Source organism: Geotrypetes seraphini, chromosome 15 (genome assembly GCF_902459505.1).
Source record: "Geotrypetes seraphini chromosome 15, aGeoSer1.1, whole genome shotgun sequence".
NCBI classification, from domain to species: domain Eukaryota; kingdom Metazoa; phylum Chordata; class Amphibia; order Gymnophiona; family Dermophiidae; genus Geotrypetes; species Geotrypetes seraphini.
The window spans coordinates 28,156,850-28,178,855 of NC_047098.1; the positions used below are offsets into that span (position 1 = coordinate 28,156,850).

General features: G+C 42.4%; 1 protein-coding gene across 3 annotated transcripts; it reads right to left on the minus strand.

Moving 5' to 3' along the window:
* Window positions 1–1,945: 1,945 nt before the first annotated feature.
* On the minus strand, window positions 1,946–20,341 carry LOC117348850 (atrial natriuretic peptide receptor 1-like). 3 transcript variants are annotated; one of them, XM_033921400.1, is made up of 8 exons: window positions 19,063–20,341; window positions 15,490–15,624; window positions 12,041–12,215; window positions 11,051–11,149; window positions 7,962–8,053; window positions 7,180–7,317; window positions 4,727–5,087; window positions 1,946–3,470 (listed from the first exon to the last, which is right to left on the minus strand). In XM_033921400.1, exons 1-7 carry the CDS (start codon window positions 19,717–19,719, stop codon window positions 4,767–4,769), a joined length of 1,617 nt encoding a protein of 538 aa, XP_033777291.1. In that variant the 5' UTR covers window positions 19,720–20,341; the 3' UTR covers window positions 1,946–3,470; window positions 4,727–4,766. The 3 variants fall into 3 exon arrangements, with proteins under 3 accessions (XP_033777291.1, XP_033777290.1, XP_033777292.1); XM_033921399.1 differs by lacking the exon at window positions 1,946–3,470 and having other exon boundaries at window positions 3,973–5,087; XM_033921401.1 differs by lacking the exon at window positions 1,946–3,470 and having other exon boundaries at window positions 4,906–5,082.
* Between the last annotated feature and the right edge of the window lie 1,665 nt (window positions 20,342–22,006).

The window sequence follows — 22,006 nt, forward strand, 5'->3', positions numbered from 1 at the left end:
GTGAGCAACAGAAAAGAGGCATTTCTTCATAATAGCAGCTCTCTGATCTTGACCCAGAATTTTCATAATAATAAAAAGGAGCCTCACGGCCCTCTCTGGCTTTGCAGATTGTGCTGTCGCTGCAGGACAAACCCTAATAGGTTCTTGTCATGTATTTGAGGCCATTTTCTTTTCTTAGACTTCACAAAGGTTTGATCTGTTTTTCTTTAAGCACAATAGACCATGGAATAGTAAAAGAACATAAGCCCATCAAATTCTGGGAGAGGTTATTGGAATGCATCTTTTTCCCAGCATGGATTGGTTGACAGGGTCTCTAAATATTATATGAAAGTCCAAAAAATGCCTAATGTATCTAGGGTTAACAGACATCCGGGAAAACCCAGACATGTCCTCTTTTTAGAGGACTGTCTGGGCTTCCAAATGGACTTTCCAAAACCCGGCAGTTGTCCAGGTTTTGGAAAGCCCACAACAAGCTCCAGCTGCATCTGGAGGGCCTCCGAGTATGCGCGGATGATATCACACACATCTGCGCATGCTCCAAGCCTTCCAGACGCGGCTGGAGCTCATCCGGAAGAAGAGAGGAGGCTTTGTGGGGGTGGGGCTGGAGGCAGAGTCATGTGTCTAGGGTTTCCCTTGGGTTACCAGACATTCGGATTTACCTGGACATGTCCTCTTCTTAGAGGACTGCCCAGGTGTCTAGATGGTTTCCTGGACTGGAGGGAGTTTGTCCAGGTTTTGGACTCACTCTCTCCAGTCCAGCCCCCACCCCGGAGTCTCCCCCACCTCCTCTGTCACTGCAATTTCACAAAACTTTGGGCAGCCGGCAGCATTAGCAACAGGATCCGGCTGCTCTCAGCCTGCCCCGGAAGCCTTCATTCTGCGTCCTGCCTACGTGGAACAGGAAGTGCTGCAGAGTGAAGGCTTTTAGGGCAGGCCGATGGCAGCAGGATCCTGAAATTGCAATGCCAGATGAGATACTGGGGACAGGGGAAACTCAGAAAGCCATACCTGACTTCAGGGTGGCTCGGGTAGGGGCTGGAGAGAGAGGTTGCACTAAGGGGGGGGGGGGGGTGAGGCGGTTTAGGGATGAGACTGGCAGGGGGTGGGGCATGGGCAGGGAAAGGGCTGGGGCTAGGTTAGGTGTCCTATTTTTTGATTTAACAAATATGGTAACCCTACATTTAATGGCCCCCATCTATGCAGGGCTGTTTCCTTTGTGAGTGCTGCTGGCTTTGCCAGTCCCACCCACTCTGACAGACTTCCTTTTTTCAGAGAGGCAATATGCACAAAGGCAATGGCCCTGCACCTCTTTTTTATTTTCCTAGCGCTGTAGGTCTGGTGAAGTGGGAGTGGAGGATAGATTGAAAGCAATGGAAGTAAAACTTGATTGTCTCAATTCGTCCTCCTTTTTCTGGAGCCATATGGTAACCCTATACAGTAGGGGGGAACGGAAGATGCTGGAGCCTGGACTAGACAGAGAAGAGGAAAAAGAAAGATGCCAGAATAGTAGGGTATGGGGAAACAGAAGATGCTGGACCATGGTGGGGGGGGGGGGAAGGAGTTATGCTGGCTTCAGAGAGCACAAAGAAAGGCTAGGGACACAAAAGGGGGATGGTGGGGGCCTGAATTGGGAGATGGAGATCCTGGGTTGGGAGATATGAATATTTAACACAGGCGGAATAAGATGAGGAGCAACGCTTGACACAGTGGGGAGTGGAGAAACATAGAGAGGAATAGGAGTCAGATGATACTAGACACAGAGGGGGAGAGAAATTATGCTGGACACAGGAGCAACATGTCAGGTACCAAATATCAATCCAAGATAAATTAATTATGTTTAATTTCAGCAAAATAAAAAGAAGTCACCACTACATAACAAACTATAAACCTTTGAATGCATGCCTCCAAATGCATGCAATAGAGCTGAAAAGCTTGTTGAGCCTGATACTAGAAATGAACAATTGAGAATGGGTACTAGAAGTGAATTATGCTGTGAGTGCCATGGAACATGCTAAAAATACAAGTCAGTAAACAGATAATGGACTTTTATCAAATTTCATTATATGAATTATGTTTCTATTTGATTTGATTATATGAATTATTCATTTTTGTTCCTTTTATGCCAGTAAAGCATTGTCTTTATTTTATTATGTTTGGTTTAGATATTGCTCCCCTGATGCAGGCATTCACCAACACATGGCCACATCAGGTTTGATTATTGTCCAAAAAATCCACCTTATATCGTACTGGTTCCTGTTCTTTGTTCGCCTCCCTGGTGTCTCCTGACCAGGTTGGATTCTTCAAGAGATGGAAGGGTTAAAGTAGAATCCAGGTCAGCCCCAGAGGTACCACAGCAAACTCTAAAGAGGTAATGTTTTTGCTTACCAAGATGATTTTATTTAGCAGGGTTGGGCTTTTTTTCAAATGTTTGTTAAAAATCACTAGGCCAATCATCTAATTGGTACAAATTTATGCATTCTAAATGTTTCTCTGCAATCCCAGCTTCCCTGACTAAATGGGATATGGTGTTGCAGTCTCCATTAACTGATCGTATTTGGAAGGAACTGTGGACCAGAATTTTTAAGTCGCTCCACTCTGCCTCCCATAGACAATCCGCGATTTTTCTATACCATCGAGCCTTCTGGACTCCTTCCAAAACAACCAAAATTAAGAGGTCCTCAGATAGCTCCTGTTGGACTTGTAAATCCTCAGAAGGCTCTCTACGACATATGATATACGATTATCCCCATTTACAGATTTTTTGGTCCTCTATTTGGAATGTGATTACCAAAATTTTTCTTATTAATGACCCCTTTACATTAGATGTGTTAATTCTGGGATCCTCAGCACTATCCTCACCTTTATCTTTGTATCATGACCGCCTTTTGACCCTTTTGTTATTTCTAGCTATTCAATTAATTTTGCAAAATTGGAAAGACTTTTCTAATCTCAGCTTCACTCATTGGTGGAATTCGGTTTGTCTTCATGTTAAATATGAACGACATTTGGCAGAACGCTCTAAATCACTATCCACTTATAATAGAACATGGTCGATACTATTGGAGTACTGCACTCAAGACCTTTGAACTAATATCTATTAGATCTTTACCTGCATAATATCATTCATCTAATTGATTTACTCACTTGCATTTCTAATTGGTGTTTACTATCTACTGCATTCTCAGGATTCATTAGTGATCCCCTTCAACATTTCTGATAATTGGTTTTACATAGCTTTTGTAGCTATATGTTTCTATATTTGCTTAAATTATGGTTTCCTATTCACATCCATTGCCCTACCAACTTCTCTGTCTTGCTATTTATTGTGACTAGAAGACTGTATTGTATTATTTGATGCTTATATGTTTGTTACCGATATATTATCTTATTGTGATGATGTACTTGAAAGGAGCAGTCACTTCTTTTTCTTGTTGGGCTTTCTCGGAAGCCTATTGTTGTTTATTTTATACCTATAAAATCAATAAAAATATTTTGAACTAAAAAAAAAAAAAAAAATCACTAGAAAAAGTACCTAGAAGAAAATGTGAGTAAACAGAATCGAGTTACTGTAATATTAAGGAGCTGGCAGCGGAGAGTGAATATTCTTCAAATCCCAAATTCACATTGACCTGTCCTAGCTGCAAATTTCAACTACAGAAATATATAACTGCCGGAAACATTGTGGGGAAAATCTGAAACCAGTGATTCCACAGTAGTTGTAACAAATAACCTTGACCTCAGATTACGAAAAAATGTTTCAAGGTGAGAAAATTCAGTCCTGCTTAGCAATCCCATTCTGTGATTAGTATATTTGATAATTCCTAGCAGTTTAGCCTGTCTCTTTGAATAATATGGTACATTTATGCTTGTCCATAGCATACTACAGTATCATCTAGACCAGGGGTAGGCAATTCTGGTCCTCGAGAGCCGGAGCCAGGTCAGGTTTTCAGGATATCCACAATGAATATGTATGAGATGGATTTGCGTGCACTGCCTCCTTGAGATGCAAATCTATCTCATGAATATTTATTGTGGATATCCTGAAAACCTGACCTGCCTGTGGCTCTTGAAGACCGGAATTGCCTGATCCAGACTGACATTTTCATAGTGAAAAGCATATTTAGGGGGGAATTCAAAAAAGAGCCCTAAGTTTGTTAGTGCAAGCTAACCACTAAAGACACTTATAGGAATATAATAGGTGTCTTTAGAAGTTAGTGTATGCTAACACGATTATGTGGACTAACGTGCTAGAATGTGCTAATGCGCTTAGGGCTGGTTTCTGTAAACGTCACCTAAATTGGCAGCGTCTACAAAAATTGTCACTGGCCGCATGTCAATCACACTTGGGCGCTATTAACAGAACTGCGGCTAATGGCACCTAAATAAAAATATAGACAGCTTCATTGCAGGCATCTAAGTTATTTTGTGAATCGTGCCTAAGTTTGGCTCCATCCCTAACCATGCCCACGTACACGTTAGGTGACATTAGGCATCCTGCCATAGATGCCTACCTCTTATAGAATCAGGTAGGCACCTATTTTTCAATTATGAGCTTGTTAAAGCTCATAATTGAACCTATTAAGCTAGTTAATTTGAATGTCTAATCGGTACCTAATGGTGGCAATGTAGGCTTCCTATATAGAATCTTTCCTGTAGTGCCCTCTGATGAATTTCCCCTTAATGTTTATTGGTGGGAGAGGGGGGGGGGTCAAGAAATCATCCAAACCTTCAACTTCTTCATGATGTATTCAAGTTTGATAACGCAGCTAAGTTCCATCTACAAACCCTGGAAGAAAAGCATTTTTTTCCAATGTCTCCCTCTCATAATCCAAAGGATGAAGCTCCTTTTTGTAACTGGAGGCTCTCTCTTCATACCGAGAAGCTGCAGAGTCCAAGACAGTAGGTCTGTTCTCTGGCTTCTCATGGTACATAAGCTCCATGCATCTTTGGCCTGTGTCATTGATAGAGCTTCTTTCTGTCTGTACAGGGTCCAGCTTTTCTTTGGTGTCATCAGTGGAACACAGTTCCTTCAGGGAAACTGGAGTTGTCCTTTCACTCAGTGTTTGTGGTATAGTACCTAGACTAGACTGATACAAAGTAAAGAAATGAGGGTGTAGTTCTACAAACTGCAGAATTATTTTACCCAGACATGAGGAGGGGAGCATTTTATTCAGTCAACACAAGGGGCAGAGTTGGCATTAGGGGAGGGCAAATAGGGCAGCTGCCGTGGGCCCCACAGCTTGAGGGTGCCCTGCAGTCCGGGCATCTTTTCCCCTTGTTGGGGCATCTCTTCCCTTTGTAGGGGCATCTCCCTCCCTACCCCTCACCTTTGCGGCACTTTTCCAAAGCAAAGTTTTCTCTCTCAGCGGGGCCCTGATACAGCAGCCATTCTCACTAGTTGCGTGTGGCTGCCCCGAAGCTTCTCCTCTGATGCAACTTCCTGTTTCCGCTGGATCAAGACAGAGAAGATGCTTCAGGGCAGCTGCGTGCAACTATTGAGAATTTAATCTAGACAGGGGCAGAAAATAAATTGAGAAGAAAAGGAAATGGAAGGGAGAGGAGAGAGAGATACCAGAGCATTGAGGGGGAAGGGGAGGAGACAGATATCAGATCTGGGGGAAGGAGACAGATGCCAGATCTGAGGGGAGGAAAGCAGGAAAGAGAGATGCTAAAATCCATTTGGAAGGAGAGATGGAAGGGAAGAAGACAGATGCTACACCATGGGGGGAGTGGAGGGAAGAAGATGGATGCCAGACCAATGAGGGGGAGGGAGAGATGGAAGGGTGAGACACTTTCTGGAAGAGACATAGAAAGAGAGCAGATGCGATATGGAAGAGGCAGAGAGAGGGCAGACAGTGCATGGAAGAAAGAGAATGATGAGAAGCTGAGGAAAGCAGAAACCAGACAACAAAGGTAGAAAAAAATCTATTTCTTTTATTTATATTTTTGATTTAGGATAAAGTGGTATAAGTGATAAACATTTATAAATAGAAAATGGAAATAAAATGATCCTTTTTATTGGACTAATTTTAATACATTTTTTATTAATTCAGAGACGAAAACCCCCTTCCTCAGGTCAGGACAGGGATATTGTAACAACAGTATACTTTACTGACCTGAAGTAAGAGGTTTTGACCTCTGAAAGCTAATTGAGAAATGTATTAGTCCAATAAAATGGTGGGCACTACATTTTCTTCCTGCCATGCCCCATGCCTCCTACCCAAATGCAAAATATAAATACTTAAGTTAGTAGACTTCCCAAAACCCTGCCGGCTGAAGATCTCTTCCTCTAGTTCGGTGGCCAGAACCCTTCAAGCTCTGCAGCTGGTGGCAGCTCAAAGACACTGACACTAGCTGCAGAGCTTGGAGATTACTGGCTGCCAGACTGGATGAGGTGGTCTTCAACTGGCAGGGTTTTGGGATCCCCACCAGCCACAGCAAGGGAAATGGCTAATTTTTGGTGGACCTGGGCCTGGGATCTCTGTGTGTTCAGTACAGAAAGAAGTGCTTATCTGTTTTTATTTCTCCAGTGTTGTAATACGGTACTTGCTGAGTTTAATTTCTTGGGGTTCCCAGTTCAATTTCTATTTCTATTTGTGATCCTTTGGTAAAAAAGTCTGTCTGTATTTTGTGTGTAAAGAAGCCTTTTAAAGTTGTTTTATGTGTGATAGTAATGGAAGGAAGAGATATGGGGGGTTATCTGTGGTAGTAATGGGAGGTGAGGGTATCAGGGGGGGATGCAGAGAGGAGAGGGGATCAAAGGCCCCCTCCTTAATTTCTGCCCTAGGCCCAAGCATGTCTAAAACTGACCCTGACAAGGAAATGCATTGCTGCAAAAGACAATACAAGGTCAGCAGGCTACAAAGGTCAAATGCAGTGTGGTAGATACATTTCCATATGGAGGAAAGAATGCGTCGAGAGTTGGTATTTAATATTTATATAAGTTAAACACTAGGAAGCATGATCTACTCATATATGTTAACAAAATAAAATACAGCCCCATGGGTCACCTGTTTCCTCTTCTTCCTACTGAATTCAAGATCAGGCCAGGTAACCTTTTCCTAGCTAGCATGTCACCTGGCTCATACTTACTGCTGATGGTGTGAAAGAAACCTACATCCAACCTGATTATTAAAAATAATGATGAAGCTAATTCATTAGAAGAATTTAGCTCCTTACCTGCTGAACTGAACTCATGCTGCTTTCCTGCTTCTTATTTTTGGAAATGCCTGGTTTCCAATGACAGACAAGGCTGTCATTTTGGACACTGTAGTTCTTGTTCCCAAGGAGCCAGTAAGTTTTCATCTTTCCTTTGCCCTGGAACAGAAGAGAGGTTATAGAGAAGTAGCACCAGGATAGGTTAAATCAGGAGAACAACAAGAAATATCAGGTAAGATAATTTAGGAGAGGATTTAATGGTGCCAAAATACTGGCGAAAGGTCAGGAGAACAGTGCAAGATGCCAGATCAGAAGATCAGCCAGTGAAAGCAGGATGAGTTAATTTAGAGAAATACCAATTCAATATACAGTACTCCCCCGAAATTCACAGGGGTTCTGTTCCAGGAGCACCCGTGAATTTCAAGGAAGGGGGGGCACTAACTTACATAGGAAGTCTGATTGGCTGTCAGTCATTCACTGTATTTTCTGACCGGAAGAGGCAGTCAGACAATACCACGAATGACTGAGTATGCGAACCACGAATTCACGGGGGTCTACTGTACTGTAGAAACAAAGAAAATCTTAGTTCCACAAATGAGCCATGAAACCTTTTCATTGGACTAACTCAGAACATCTGCGATATCTGATGAAGGAAGTGTAGCTTTAGAAGACCAGTCACAGTTGGGCTGAGCTAGTCCATTAAAAGGTCTTTACCTACAACTTGTTGCCTTATTTCTACTTTAGAAACAAGCAGAATCTATAGCAATGTGATGTAATTATATTTCCAGCGAAGATTTTCTTACCTTTATATCAATTTCGCCTCTGAGCTCAATTTCATATGCATCATCTATGAGGAGGGCATGATAGGTAGCAGAACTAATGTGGATCTTCTGAGCTATAAGTCAGAGCAGAGCCATTATTTGATCAGAATTAGTTCATGTTGGTCATCCAAGGTGTCCTTTTCTACAGACATAGTTTTAAATGGGATCATAGACAAACTTCCATCAAAGCAAGGATCTACAAATTCTAGCACTCAGTTGTCAAGAATCAGTGGTTATAAAGATACCATCCTGAACAATGTGCAATATTCCATCCCAATAGCTCAACAGAAAAGCTTATTTAAATTCAAACAATGATGTTCAGTAAATCTTTATTGTAAGTGGCTACTGCAATTAGGGGAAGACCATTTTCAAAGCCTGTAATGTGATAAATCATGATTTATATGTGTAGATTGGCTGTTTTGCACTTGGTGTTGTGTAACATTCATACCTATAGCTTCATATAGGGATGGTATTCCTTTGAGTATGTATTAGGTGAGATCAGAAAATACACACATTCTCTTAATTGGTGCAAAGTCCAAAAGTGTCTATGGTCTATATTCCAATGTGAACAGTTTGAAAATTTCCCCCTTAATTGATGAAGTTACAGGGAAATACTTTTAAAACCAATAGGAGGAAATTTTTTTTTTCACTCAAATAGTTAAGCTCTGGAATGTGTTGATAGAGGTTGTTGTAAACCGCTTTGAACTTTTTGGTATAGCAGTATATAAAAAATAAATTATTATTATTATTAGCTGGTTTTAAGAAAGTCTGTTATTGAGAAAGACATGGGGGAAGTCACTGCTTGCCCTGGATTGGTAGCATACAATATTGCTACTCCTTGGGTTTTGGCCAGGTACTAGTGACCTGGATTGGCCACCGTGAGAAACGGGCTACTGGGCTTGATGGACCATTGGTCTGACCCAGTAAGGCTATTCTTATGTTCTTATGTAATTTCACTTCTATTGTCCCATTAATATGTTGGAATTGTTATACAAGGCCTCTGCAACCTGGCAAGGCTATACTATAGTCTGACTCTAGCTCTAATTTATAAGTGTTCTCAACATGCCAGAGAAGCCTGTTTGCCAAACTTCAGAGAGTTCACGTTCTGAGAGATTATCTCTCTCCTTGGTGTACTGTAACTATAGATCTGGAGTCTGATGTTCTGCCTGTAGCAGCACCTGAGTATCTCAGGGATTTATAGGTATTGTGAATGGCATGGGGCATTTTCAGGGCTGCCCAAGTCCGGTCCTCGAATCTACTGGCAGGCCAGGTTTTCAGGATATCCACAATGAATATGCACGAGAGAGAGATTTGTATACGAAGAAGGCAGTGCAGGCAAATCTCTCTCGTGCATATTCATTGTGGATATCCTGAAAACCCTGGCCTGCCAGTAGATCTCGAGGACCAGACTTGGGCAGCCCTGGTTTAGATGGACAGTGGGATGCCTGTGCCAAAGTACTGAACCCACCATATCAGATTTAAGGAGATCAGTTTTCAGTAAAGTTTTGGAATGAAAACAGCCAAATCTGTATGTGTATCTGGTCTGCCAACTGTTATATGTGCTTCTGAATATCAACCAGAAGATGCGCACTGATGCTTCTTGATTGTTTTGTGTAGTAGCTGGTATTCAGGAAGAGCAAATCCCTATTGCTCCTGGTTGCTCACAAGCAGAGAGCAAAAAAAACATAAGAATATAATAAAGGACAGGCTGGGTTAGATCAAGGACCAGCTAAAGCGGCTAGGGCTCTTCAGCTCCAAGAAGAGACAGCTCAGGGGTGATATGATAGAGGTCTATAAAATACTGAGTGGAGTGGAAAGGGTAGATGCAAATGGCTTGTTTACTCTTTCAAAAATTTCAAAATATGGGGCGTGCCATGAAGCTACTAAGTAGTAGATTTAAAACAAACTGGAGAAAATATTTCTTCACACAATGTGTAATTAAACTCTGGAATTTATTGCCAGACAATGTGGTGAAATCAGTTAGCTTAGCAGGGAGTAAAAACCAACTTGGCTCCCTACACCGCAGTCCACGATGGCTTGACCCTCCTCCTCCAGACTCCCGCAGCCCCCTCAGGAAATTTTATTTATTTATTTCTAAACCCTTTACAGTGCATTCTATTACAAATGTTCTCTAGAAGATCTTCATTGCTGGGTTTTGTCAGTGTTACACTAGCATATTTTCCTTATAATATATTAACATTCTGTGCTATGGTCTCTTCCACTAGACAGCTTGAGTCTGTTATTATCTCACCCAGAGAGTGGTGGAAAACTGGAACGCTCTCCCAGAGGCTGTCATAGGGGAACACACTCTCCAGGGATTCAAGACAAAGTTAGACAAGTTCCTACTGAACAAGGACATACGCTGGTAGGGCTAGTCTCAGTTAGGGCAGTGGTCTTTGACCAAAAGGGCCGCCGCGTGAGCAGACTGCTGGGCATGATGGACCACTGGTCTGACCCAGCAGTGGCATCTCTTATGTTCTTAGGATTTACTCTTGCCTGTCTCCTATGATCTCCAGTCTTTGAATCTACTTGGTTCTGTCCCTCATTTGCACAAAATTACCCCTGTGTTCTGGTGCACGGTGCTAATTTATTAATTTTGCTACACCAGCTGGGCTGTGAATTATTAAGGAGTTCAACCGTGTTTCATCCCACGTATTTTAGAATGATCTGTTTTACTGTTTGTGCTCTGCTTACCCCCATCATTTTTATCTGCCTAGTCCAAATACCGTTTGAGGACCCTTCTCAGAGTAGGAGAGGTAGGGCTTTACTTAAAATCAGCAAACCTTACTCATCCATTTGCCAAGAATTAAAAGTTAATAGTGATGCAGTGTGAATGTCAGGTTACTCTTCTCGTTGTCCAACACCACAAACAGTAGTTACTCAGTTCTTTGCCTATTAGTCCAGCATTACTTCCCAGTGATTTTCCTTCTTTCCCGAGGGAGTGCTGAAATGCATATTTATGCTTCTGAATAAGACAATGAGTGATTTGTATCGTCAGCATTAAAGCACTTCCCTATCAGAATGTAGAGTAGGTCCAAAGGAACAAGGGTGAGGAAAGCTCAAACACTTACGCAAGCTGGTTGACTCCATACGAGAAGCAGTGTTCACTGTGTCTCCAAAGAGACAATAACGAGGCATCTTGTATCCAACAACTCCAGCAACACAAGGTCCTGCAGACACACATAGCAATTGCTAAGCTGTATATCTCTCTAGCCCAACGCACAGTACTCAGGCCACATAGGGTTCCCGAAGTCCTCCATTGTGGCCCTCATTGTATTCAGTGTGAAGCCTTGTTGCAAGGAGTTGAACAACATCACAAGCTTTATCCTGACTATCTCAAGAAGACATTGAATGTTTCAGTATTTGGAATGTACCAAAGTGTACGTGTTTCGCTATTAGCAAAATATGCTAAATTTCTGTTATGTTCCACAATGAAGTGCAGATATTGAAAGTCGATTTTATAAAATACTGCTAGATTTTTTTTGCATAAAATGTTTTCTCTCTTTATTTGATGACAGGAGAATGTTTTCCCACTCGTTTGTGGTTGTAACACTGTATTAGTGGGGTTCTAAAGGAATCCAACCCCACTTGTTATAATAAGCATATTGGAGACTCTGTAATGTTATTTTTGTACTTATTTATTGTTCTTTGTCAATAAAACAGGCTTCACATAAAATGTCTTTTTATCACTGTATCATTGCTGAGTGGGAAAACATAAAAGTTATAGCTATAATATGAGAAATTTGTTCCATTAAGCAAGAATAATAGCAAATTTTAAGAAAAACGACTATATGCAATCAGTGGATATAAAGAATCCCAGGATAGGCTTTAAAAAAATTTTAAATATATTTTCTGATCAAGCACAATCAAATTAATAGGAAAAACTTCAATTCACATAGTTTTTCCAACTTTAGGCTTATCTGGACAATCCTACTGACTTATGCACCAGCATAAAAAAATACATACTGGAGTTAGGATTTTGGTATGGACTTGTTTTGGGGGTTTTTTTTCGTTTTGTTTTGTGTGTGTGTTTTTACATTTGTTAGCTCTCTTTTATGCACCTGTGTGAATTCCAGCTCGCAATTGCAGTCGTTTCATTGGCATGTGGGGTATACTGACTTGTCGAACTGCAGCCACCAAATCTAGGGACATCTTTGCAATCTCATCAGCATGCTTTTCTCCGTTTCGTTCTGGCAGCCCACTCACCACCATGTATGCATCACCAATAGTCTCTACCTGATGAAAGAGAAAGAGGTAACTTGGTTCAAGGGGAGATGATTGTTTCTAAAACAAAATGAAAAAGTACATTTCAGAAAAGGAAGACATTTGTAACAGGAGCTTCATTTAGGTTTTATTCCAATGTGACAACGTCCAGGGAGGAAAATGGAGTCCCGCAGCAGCAACAGAGGGTGGTATGATTTGGGTGCAGCAGTTTCAGTATGGCGCTCTCCAGTTGCAGTTCCTGCTTGCATTCCCACTTCTGGGATCGCAGTTTGCTGCAGGGCCCTGATGTTCCTCTTCTCTGTGGTGCACTCAGTGAACCCAGTGGCAAACCACTTTCGGCACTGGCAAGTCTCATACCCACTAGCTGCTTTCCCTCAGGGCACAGCACAGTTACCCAGGAGTTCAGGGTCACTTGTGAACTTAGGGCTCCTTTTACAAAGCCACAGTAGAAGTTTCTACCGTGAGCCAGTGAGGTATATGCTCCAACGCTCATAAGAATTCTACGAGTGTCGGAGCACTTACCTCACTGGCCCACGGTAGAAACCTTTACCGCAGCTTTACAAAAGGCAGCATTAGCTATTTGTGTACACCTTGAAGGAGTATCAACTGGCAAGACAAGGTCAGTACCAGAGTTTACTGTCTTTACCAAGTTGTTGTCTAAGACAGTTGTCATACCAGCTCAGTCTACTGGAAATTTAAGTCATTGCAGAGCTGTCAAGTTACCAGTTCCAATAAGGAGACTTTGGCCAGTTCTGGTTTTAATCTTACATCTCAAAGCATTGTAGGATTTGTAGTCCCTGACTCAGTCCACTGAAATCCATGCTGCAGGTCCCATACTGCGTCAGATGAGATTAGCCGAAATCCAGGACTGGCCTAAAATCTCCACCATGGAACTGAGTAACTTGGAAGCTCTGTTATAGTCATTTCAGATTCCAACATGGATTCTTATTCTATGTAAAAAAAATTATATAAAATAAAACAAAGGAAAAAAGAAAGGCGGAAAATTCTACAGTAGCACCACAGGGAAGGTATGAAAGCAATATTTTCCACAGACTTTCTCCCATCACAGAACAGCCATGGCTGCAAGTTAACCATCAGGTTTACATGAAGCCTGGTCACAGGGTTGCAATCCACATGCATGTGACCATCAGCTCTAAACTTTGGGGTAAGACAAAGGAAGTGCATGGATGTTGGATAAAGCCAGTGGGGTACCAAGGGAGGGGGCAGGGGGGCGGTCCACCCTGTGTTGGGCCTTCCTCTCTTCCAGGTCCTGTCTTCATGGTAACAGGAAGTAGGCAGGACCCAGCAGAGAGGAAGGCCTAATGCCGGTAAGAGCAGCGAATTCTGAATGCTGCACTGCTAACTGGGGTGACAAAGAGAAAGGGAGGGGGAGAGAAATGCTGCACCCAATTGGGGAGAGAGAGGGAAAAAGAAGACCAGGGAGAGGAGAGGAGAGGAAAAAGAGATTCCAGACCATGGGGAAAGGAGGGAGGGAGAGAGGAAAAGGAGATGCCGGACCATGGAGGGGGGAGGAAGAGATGCTAGGGTATGGGGAGAGGGAAGGGAAAAAGAAAGAGATGCCAGACCAGGGAGGGAGAAAGGAGAGAGGGATAGATGGATGAGAAGGAGATGAGAGAGATGCTAGGGCATGGAGGAGGGAAGGGAAGGAGACAGAGATGCCAGACCAATAGGAAGGGAGGGAAAGGAAGGAGAGAAGATGCCAGAGTATGGAGGGGAGGGAGAGGAAGAGATGCCAGGGCATGGGGGAGGGAAGGGAAGGAGACTGAGATGCCAGACCATCTTTTTGTTGGACTAATTATAATACATTTTTAAACTAACTTTTGAAGACCAAAATCCCCTTCTTCGGGCAGTGGCGTACCAAGGGGGAGGCAGGGGATGGGTTACTAAATATTTTTATATATAGGGGGGTGTTAAATAATGATCAGCCCTGGGTGTCACATACCCTAGGTACACCACTGGATAAAGCATTTGTCTTATATGAACAGACTGGGCCCTGATCATGGCTGGATGGATTTGGGTGGGCTAGAATGGGGCTTCGATGACAGCTTCAAGGAGAAGGACAATGCTGGGCAGAATTCTACTGAAAATGGCAAAAGACAACTCAAGACTGAGTATGCATATGAGTATTTAGTACTTCATCATACCTTTTGCTATGAGTTTTATCTTGTTGGGCGCTGGTCTTTGACCAGAGGGCCGCCGCGTGAGCGGACTGCTGGGCACGATGGACCACTGGTCTGACCCAGCAGCAGCAATTCTTATGCTCTTAGAAACATAGAAATTGACGGCAGAAAAGGGCCATAGCCCATCGAGTCTGCCCATACCAATGACCCACTCCCTGATTCACTCCCCTATAGATCCCACATGAATATCCCATTTTCTCTTAAAATCTGACATGCTGTTGGCCTCAATCACCTGCTGAGGCAGCTCGTTCCAATGATCGACCACCCTTTCGATGAAGAAGTACTTCCTAGCATCACCTTGAAATTTCCCTCCCCTGATTTTCAGCGAGTGTCCTCTGGTTACCGTGGGCCCTGTAAGACTGAAGATATCATCTTTCACCTCTATACACCCCGTGATATATTTAAAGGTCTCAATCATGTCCCTCCTCTCTCTTCGCTCCTGACTGAATGGACTGTCATCTACTATGTTTGTGTGACATGTGAAAAATCTTTGGAACAAAAGAACTAAAAAATGAAATATAATAGCTGTTCCTCTTCCTAGCTTCCTATAATGAAGACTTTTAAAAAAGCACAATAGAGAAACAGGCATAGCATGTGAAGGTGATAAACAGGAATGTTTCCAGCTTTTCAGCAATTAAAGGAAGGCGTTTTGTTAGCTTTTTCCTCTGTGCTGGGACAACACTTTGTTCATTTAATACATTCCTCTGGATAAAGGTATTTTAAAGTTTTGTGCCAGCTTTATGGCTTGTGTAGAAATTGCACCAGATTTAGCTTTAAAAAAAATTCTGGTAAAATAGTGCAACAAAATTGGCACCCAAATAAATAACCGAGCTCCATCTGGTGCTGTACTGTGGTACTGGTACTAAGGGCTCCTTTTACGAAGGTGCGCTAGCGTTTTTAGCGCACGCACCGGATTAGCGCTGCTCAAGAGGAGGCAGTAGCAGCTAGCGCGTGCGGTATTTTAGCGCACGCTATTCCGCGCGTTAAGGCCCTAACGCGCCTTCGTAAAAGGAGCCCTAGGTGTAGTTATCTCAGAACCAATCTGATTTATTTCATAAAGAGGATTCAATGCTATATGAACTCACCTTGTACACATTGTAGGACTCAATTCTGCTGTCAAAGCACACATAAAGATTATTCAGCATTTCCACTACTTGTAGCGGGGTGCAGGAAGCAGCTATGCTAGTGAACCCCACAATGTCTGAGAAAAATATGGTGACCTGAGCCAATAGAGAAAGGGAAGAAGCATGTCAGTACAGTTTCAGTATCTGATGGATTCAAAAATGTTCATTTCTCAACCAGTTTCAGTTTTCAGCTTCCAATCCAGGTAGGGACTGGGATGAACCAACCATTAGGCAGGACTAGGCAGCTGCCTTGTGCAGCAGCTTCTGGGGGACAGTAAACCCATTTACCCAGATTATTCTGGGGGAGTGGGTGTAAAGCTGAAAGTTTCCCCAGGGCACTTAGGGCTAGATTCACTAACCTTTGATTCCGTGTCCGATTCGTGCCCGATTGCATGCAGGCCGACGAATTCAAATGAGGATGATCGTTGACACGCTCCCCCCCCCCCCCACCCCCCGCACGGATCGCTAGAGAATGATCCTTGAGCATGCGCAGACCATCTTCCTTGCCTGTAGATGGTCTGCACATGCTCTCAGTATGAAACTTTTTTTTTTTTTTTTGCAAGCCTGTGATTTTAACCCGCTTTAAGTGCTCTTTTTAATATTCATTTGCATGGCAGTGTCGGAGACTGCTAGAAAGCTCGCTAAAGACCACGAAAAGCCATTTTGATAATCCGCCGATAAAATGCATGCAGTCTAAACCGTCTGGAACCAGTTTAGCAACCGCATTAAAGGCAACCTTAAGTTTTGAGAATCTGGCCCTTAATCCCTATATGTGTGTGCTACTATGCACATGTCTCTCAACCCCTTTGTATGTGTGTTACTATTCTCAGTACTTTGATTGTAACCATGTACGCGAAGGTGCTGAAAAGTTCTCAGCCCAACCAATACGAGAATGACGTGGATATGGTTCAATCAATGATCTGAAACAATGTCAAAACATAGAATTTTGTTTCTGCAAATTGGCACTTAATAAAATAACACTCTTTCAGCTATAGGAGTGTATTGCAAACTGTGTGCCGCGGCATACCAGTGTGCCTCCTGAGATTTCTGGTGTGCCCTGACACACTGGCGAGGAGGAGAGTCGTCCACGCCAGCTGCCTGCCTACAGGACGTGCCTCTCGTGGTGAGAGGCACGTCCTGTAGGAAGTGAACCAGCGTGGACGACTCTCCTCCTGGCCGGCGTCTCGCCTCTTCTCCCTGCACCTCCCGGATCTCTATAACGGCGGGGGTCATGGCAAGACGGGCCTCCGCGCATCTTGTATCCAACAACTCCAGCAACACAAGGTCCTGCAGACACACAGAGCAATTGCTAAGCTGTATATCTCTCTAGCCCAACGCACATTACTCAGGCCACATAGGGCTCCCAAAGACCTCCATTGTGGACCTCATTGTACTCAGTGTGAAGCCTTGTTGCAAGGAGTTGAACAACATCACAAGCTTTATCCTGACTATCTCAAGAAGACATTGAATGTTTCAGTATTTGGAATGCACCAAAGTGTACGTGTTTCACTATTAGCAAAATATGCTAAATTTCTGTTATTTTCCACAATGAAGTGCAGATATTGAAAGTCAATTTTATAAAATACTGCTAGATTTTTTTTTGCACTGCATTTAGTGTGACACCGGCTGGAAAAGTTTGCGGGACCCTGAGCTATAGTGACAAAATAACATTCAGAATTTAGGAAGTTAGTTGGTTGGGATGAGAACTTTTCAGCACCCCTTCTTGTCTCACAATCGCTTTGTCTGTGTTACCATGCAAACCTGTCTCTCAAACCCTTTATAAGCGTGTGTGTGTATGTCTCTCTGTAAACAGTAAATAATTTCTCATGTGAGGAGAGGGCAGTTCAACGGTGAACAAGCCCTCTAGTAAACAGACATCCTAATTCTCATCTACATCTATTGCACTTTTGCTAATTCTCTTTTTCAGATATTTGTACTCAGCAATCTCTGAATCCATCTCTGATTTATTGTTTTAACCCTTTCATTTTATCTGGATTGTTGCATGTGCTGCTGTTGTCCATTGTTACTATTGAGTCGGTTAATTACTGGTTATTATTTAGATAATGATGTCTAGAATTAAATTGCAATTATCTAACTACAATACTGAATATGTAAGCCTGAATGAAAACCAAAGAGAGTCTATCCCTAAAGGAGAAAATAACAGAAATTAGTTCAAGAAAATTGCAGTGAGCCTATAGCTTCAAAGTGACACTGCAACCCAGAGAGAAAAGGAGCAGATGCCAGAGGCAATCAGTAGGAAAAGGAAGCAAGAGACAGAAGAACGGAGGGGAGGCAGAGAAAAGGGATGGCGACAGACAGGACACTGCATGGAGAGAAGAGAACAATGAAGATGGACAGAAAGGCCCAGATTCTCAAAACGGCGCCGTTCAGAAGGCGCCAATAGGTACCCGAATGGCATCGATGTAGTGCTTTGATTGGCCATTAACAGTGTGGTAATTGACTGCACAGTTAAAAACCAATTACAAACAATTAAAAATAAAAGGAGATGCTTTCAATAAAAAGGCACCTGAATCGCATCTACGCAGATGCTTACTGGCGTCGAATGTCACAAGAGGTGTGGTTATGGGCGGGGATGATGTTCAGTGCTGCTAAGCGTGATTCTATGTCAGAAATGTGGGCCTGTAAAACCCTGGCCTACGTTTCCAGTGCCTATCTTTGACGCAGACTGCAATTCTCAAAACAGCGCTGTAAGTTTGAGTGATGTGCGACCAGTACTGGTTTATCAGGCGCCAGCCAATTCTGGCAGTTTTGAGAATCCAGGTTTAAAAGACTTGGTTGAACAGGAAGAGAGAGAAGAAAGGCAGAAAGTGAGACAAAAGGACATAGATAAGCAAGACTAGAAGATAAGTGAAAAGAGAAGAAGGGAAGAGGGAAGGAATTTAGGATTTAGCTCACATCTTTTCAGTAATTGCTCAGGGTGAGTTACATTCAGATATTGTAGGTAGATTTTGTATGTATTTATGAAAGGTCAATTGAAAGGCCAAAAACTATTGAAGTGGTGTACATTTATTTATTTATTTTAAAAATGTATAGACTGCTTAGGTCTAAGCCAGAGGTGTCAAAGTCCCTCCTCGAGGGCTGCAATCCAGTTGGGTTTTGAGGATTTCCTCAATGAATATGCATGAGATCTATTTTCATGCAATGCTTTCATTGTATGCTAATAGATCTCATGCATATTCATTGGGGAAATCCTGAAAACCCGACTGGATTGCGGCCCTTGAGGAGGAACTTTGACACCCCTGCTCTACATAAAGGCAGTTTATACCTCCCAATAAATAAATAAATGAATAGGAGGGGGGTGCCAAAAAGTTCTCAGCCCAACCAAGAAGAAAATGACCTGAATATGGCTCAATCGATGATCTGAAACAACATAGAAACACCCCCCCCCCCATAGAATTTCGTTTTTGCAAATTGGTACTTAAGAAAATAAGATAACACTCTTTTCAGCTACAGTGCTCAAATAAGCTCACGGACGGGCCTAGAACTTTTCAGCACCCCCTGGTATTATCCCACCTGCTCATAACTCTCCGCCTGTACGTGGTTGTACGTCCTCAGCTGCTTTGCCACTGATTTGGGTAACATTTGGTGCAGAAGGTCCTCCGCCAGGCGCCGCTCTCTTTTCAAGGCTTCTGTCCTTTCCTTCAAGCTTCCGGCATAATTCTGAATCCATTCGGTCATTTGCTTAAAGGACACCAGCAGGACGGGGTAGATGAGGCAGGCGACAAACAAAAGGCTGATTTTGAGGCTAACGGTGGAGAGAATCTCTTTAGATTTGCTCTTCAGTTTCTCCTCGGCTTTCTGCAATAAACAGTTTCGAACGGAGTCCAGGTTTTTGAGGAAGGGCCCGAGAGCAAGCAGTGGAGCTGGGGCTGGGAATGGCACGAAAAGGGAAATGTCCTGGTACCGTTTAATATAGAGGGAGAGGTTTCCGTTACCCATCCAGCAGCTCTGTAAGGTCTGCGATGTGGAGATGGCGTAGTTCAAGATGGTAATGATTTGATACCAGGATTCCTGAAAGTTCTCGTGAGCGAGCGGCGGGGCCCTGAGAAGAACGATTTCTTTAACTCTGAGAATGAGTCGGAGGGACGACACGTCTGCCCAGTCTGGGTTAGATCTAGCGATTTGGAGATCCGCCTCCGAGTTGTGAAAGGCTCGCGACATCTCTGGCATGGCTCCAAGAAAACAACTAGGGGGCCCACCTTCTGAAATGAATTGCAGCCTAACTTTACCTAGGTAGATCGCGCACACAGATCCCGGGTCTTTCTCTCCTGCACACACCAGGACTTTTTCTCCATTTTTCCGGCAGAGGAGGTTTAACCTCTCCAGTCCTGGCTCGAGTTTTCTCCCTGCGGACGTTGTGTTACCCGGCAGGCCCTCACAAAAACTCGCTCTCTCCTCCTGGAGGAATTCCAGAAGGTTCTTGCAGGAATGAAGGCTCTGCAAAGCTTTTCCCGCGTTTCTCCAAACGTCAAGATTGCTGTTTAAGTCGAGAGAAATGGAACCGAGAAGAGTCAACAGGGATACGAGGCAGGCGGCCACAATCCGGCGTACAGTCTTGCTGACCCCAGGGCTGAAAGACGGGGAGCATCTGAGACACACAAAAACAGTGCAAGAAAGATCAATGCCTGTATTTACATATATATTTTTTATTTTTTTTTAATCTTTATTAAAATTCCAAACTACCATTGTGCAAACAATTTCAATATATATAATATTATACGAAATGCACATTAAACTTATAGACATTAATGCACAACTATTCCCCCTCCTAAATAATCATAAAAAGTACATACCTACAGGAAACCAACTATATATTCCACGAATGAAATTCCAATGAAAAACCCTCCCCCCTCCCACCCACCCTGGATGTGTATGCTTAAGGGTCAATAAAATAAAATCAGTTATCATTCCTTACAGAACTTAGTCAATGGTTTCCAAACATCCATAAATTTCTTATACCGTCTCTCTTGTACAGCCATTGAACGTTCCATTTTAAAAGTATAACAGAGAGATTCCCACCAGAAAGTGTAATTTAACCTATCCCAGTTCTTCCAATTCTTCAAAATGAGTTGAATGGCAACCCCTGTCATTATGAAGAGATATTCAAATACTATATCAATACTTAGCAATTAAAGAATGTATATACACCCACAATACACATACAGTTTTATGTGAAAAAAGTAATCATGTTTTCCGTGCAAATTGAGTGAATAGATGCATACACCTATTGCAGTTATGCTGGGGGTTTTGTTGTGTTTTTTATTTCTGGGGTTTTATACATTTTTTATTTTGCCTAATTAACAAATCTCATGTTTTCAGACTTTATCAATTCAATTTTATTTTTCCTCTAACTCTACTTTTCACTTCTCTATTACCCTCCAGGTACTTTAGTTAGATTGTGAGCCTTCGGGACAGTAAGGGAATTTTTCAAGTACCTTTCTTATTTCTAATCTTAATGTATATTTTCTGTAAACCGCTTAGAACCTAACGGATGTAGCGGTATATAAGAAATAAATTACATTACATTACATTACATTCGATTCATTTCTATTTTCACTTCAATATATTTTCAAATATTTGGTCGAATTAGATCTAGAAATAGAATCTAAAATAGCTGTTATACTATGATAATGAAGACAAATACCTTCAGACAAAACCTTTACGTCCACACCGAGATGTGCCTGACATTTTCTGCTACCACAGAACAAAATTTTGCTGTGAAAAAAATTACTATAGAATGTTCTTTTCCTATGAAATATGCAGGTAGCTTAAAGCTTGGCTGGCGTGAGAATTATCAATCAAATTTATGAGCTTGGACTTAAATAGTTTTTGTTTGGAATTATTATTATTATCATTTCTTTAAATGTGAAGGAGAGAGGTGGAAAAGGCAATCATTTAAATTCTCTGTCTTGAAATGTAAGCATTTTATGTAATGTTTTTGGTGACAACTGTATTTTTCATCGGTTAGGAAAAGCAATATTTCAATTACAAGTTAACATTTATTTTGGTTTCACTACCAGTCCTAAAATTCTTGCTAGTTGATGTCCAGAATTATAAGGCAAATACAAAAACAAAAACCTCCCAAACCCTAACTGGACAAGGGAGAGAGACAAAAGCAGAAACGGCTCAACTACATTCACCAACCTGTAAATAATGTTGAAGATATAAGTAGGTTAAACGGGAGAGCCCTCAGTCACACAGCCACCCACTAGAAATCCAGTGGAAAAGGCTGTCACATGGCTTACACCCAAACGAGTGTTAAGTGTGAAACATCCCCGGGCTCTACTCCGTATTTTTTACAATAAAGTGCACCCAACAGTGCTAAGTGTGAAAAAAGATATACATAAATCAAAAAAACACACTTTACCATCCACTACGATTGTCTCTGCCCCTTGTCCAGGGGGGCCAAAAAATGTCCAAGTCCAGCCAAGCAAAAAAACAACAGGAAGTACTTAGC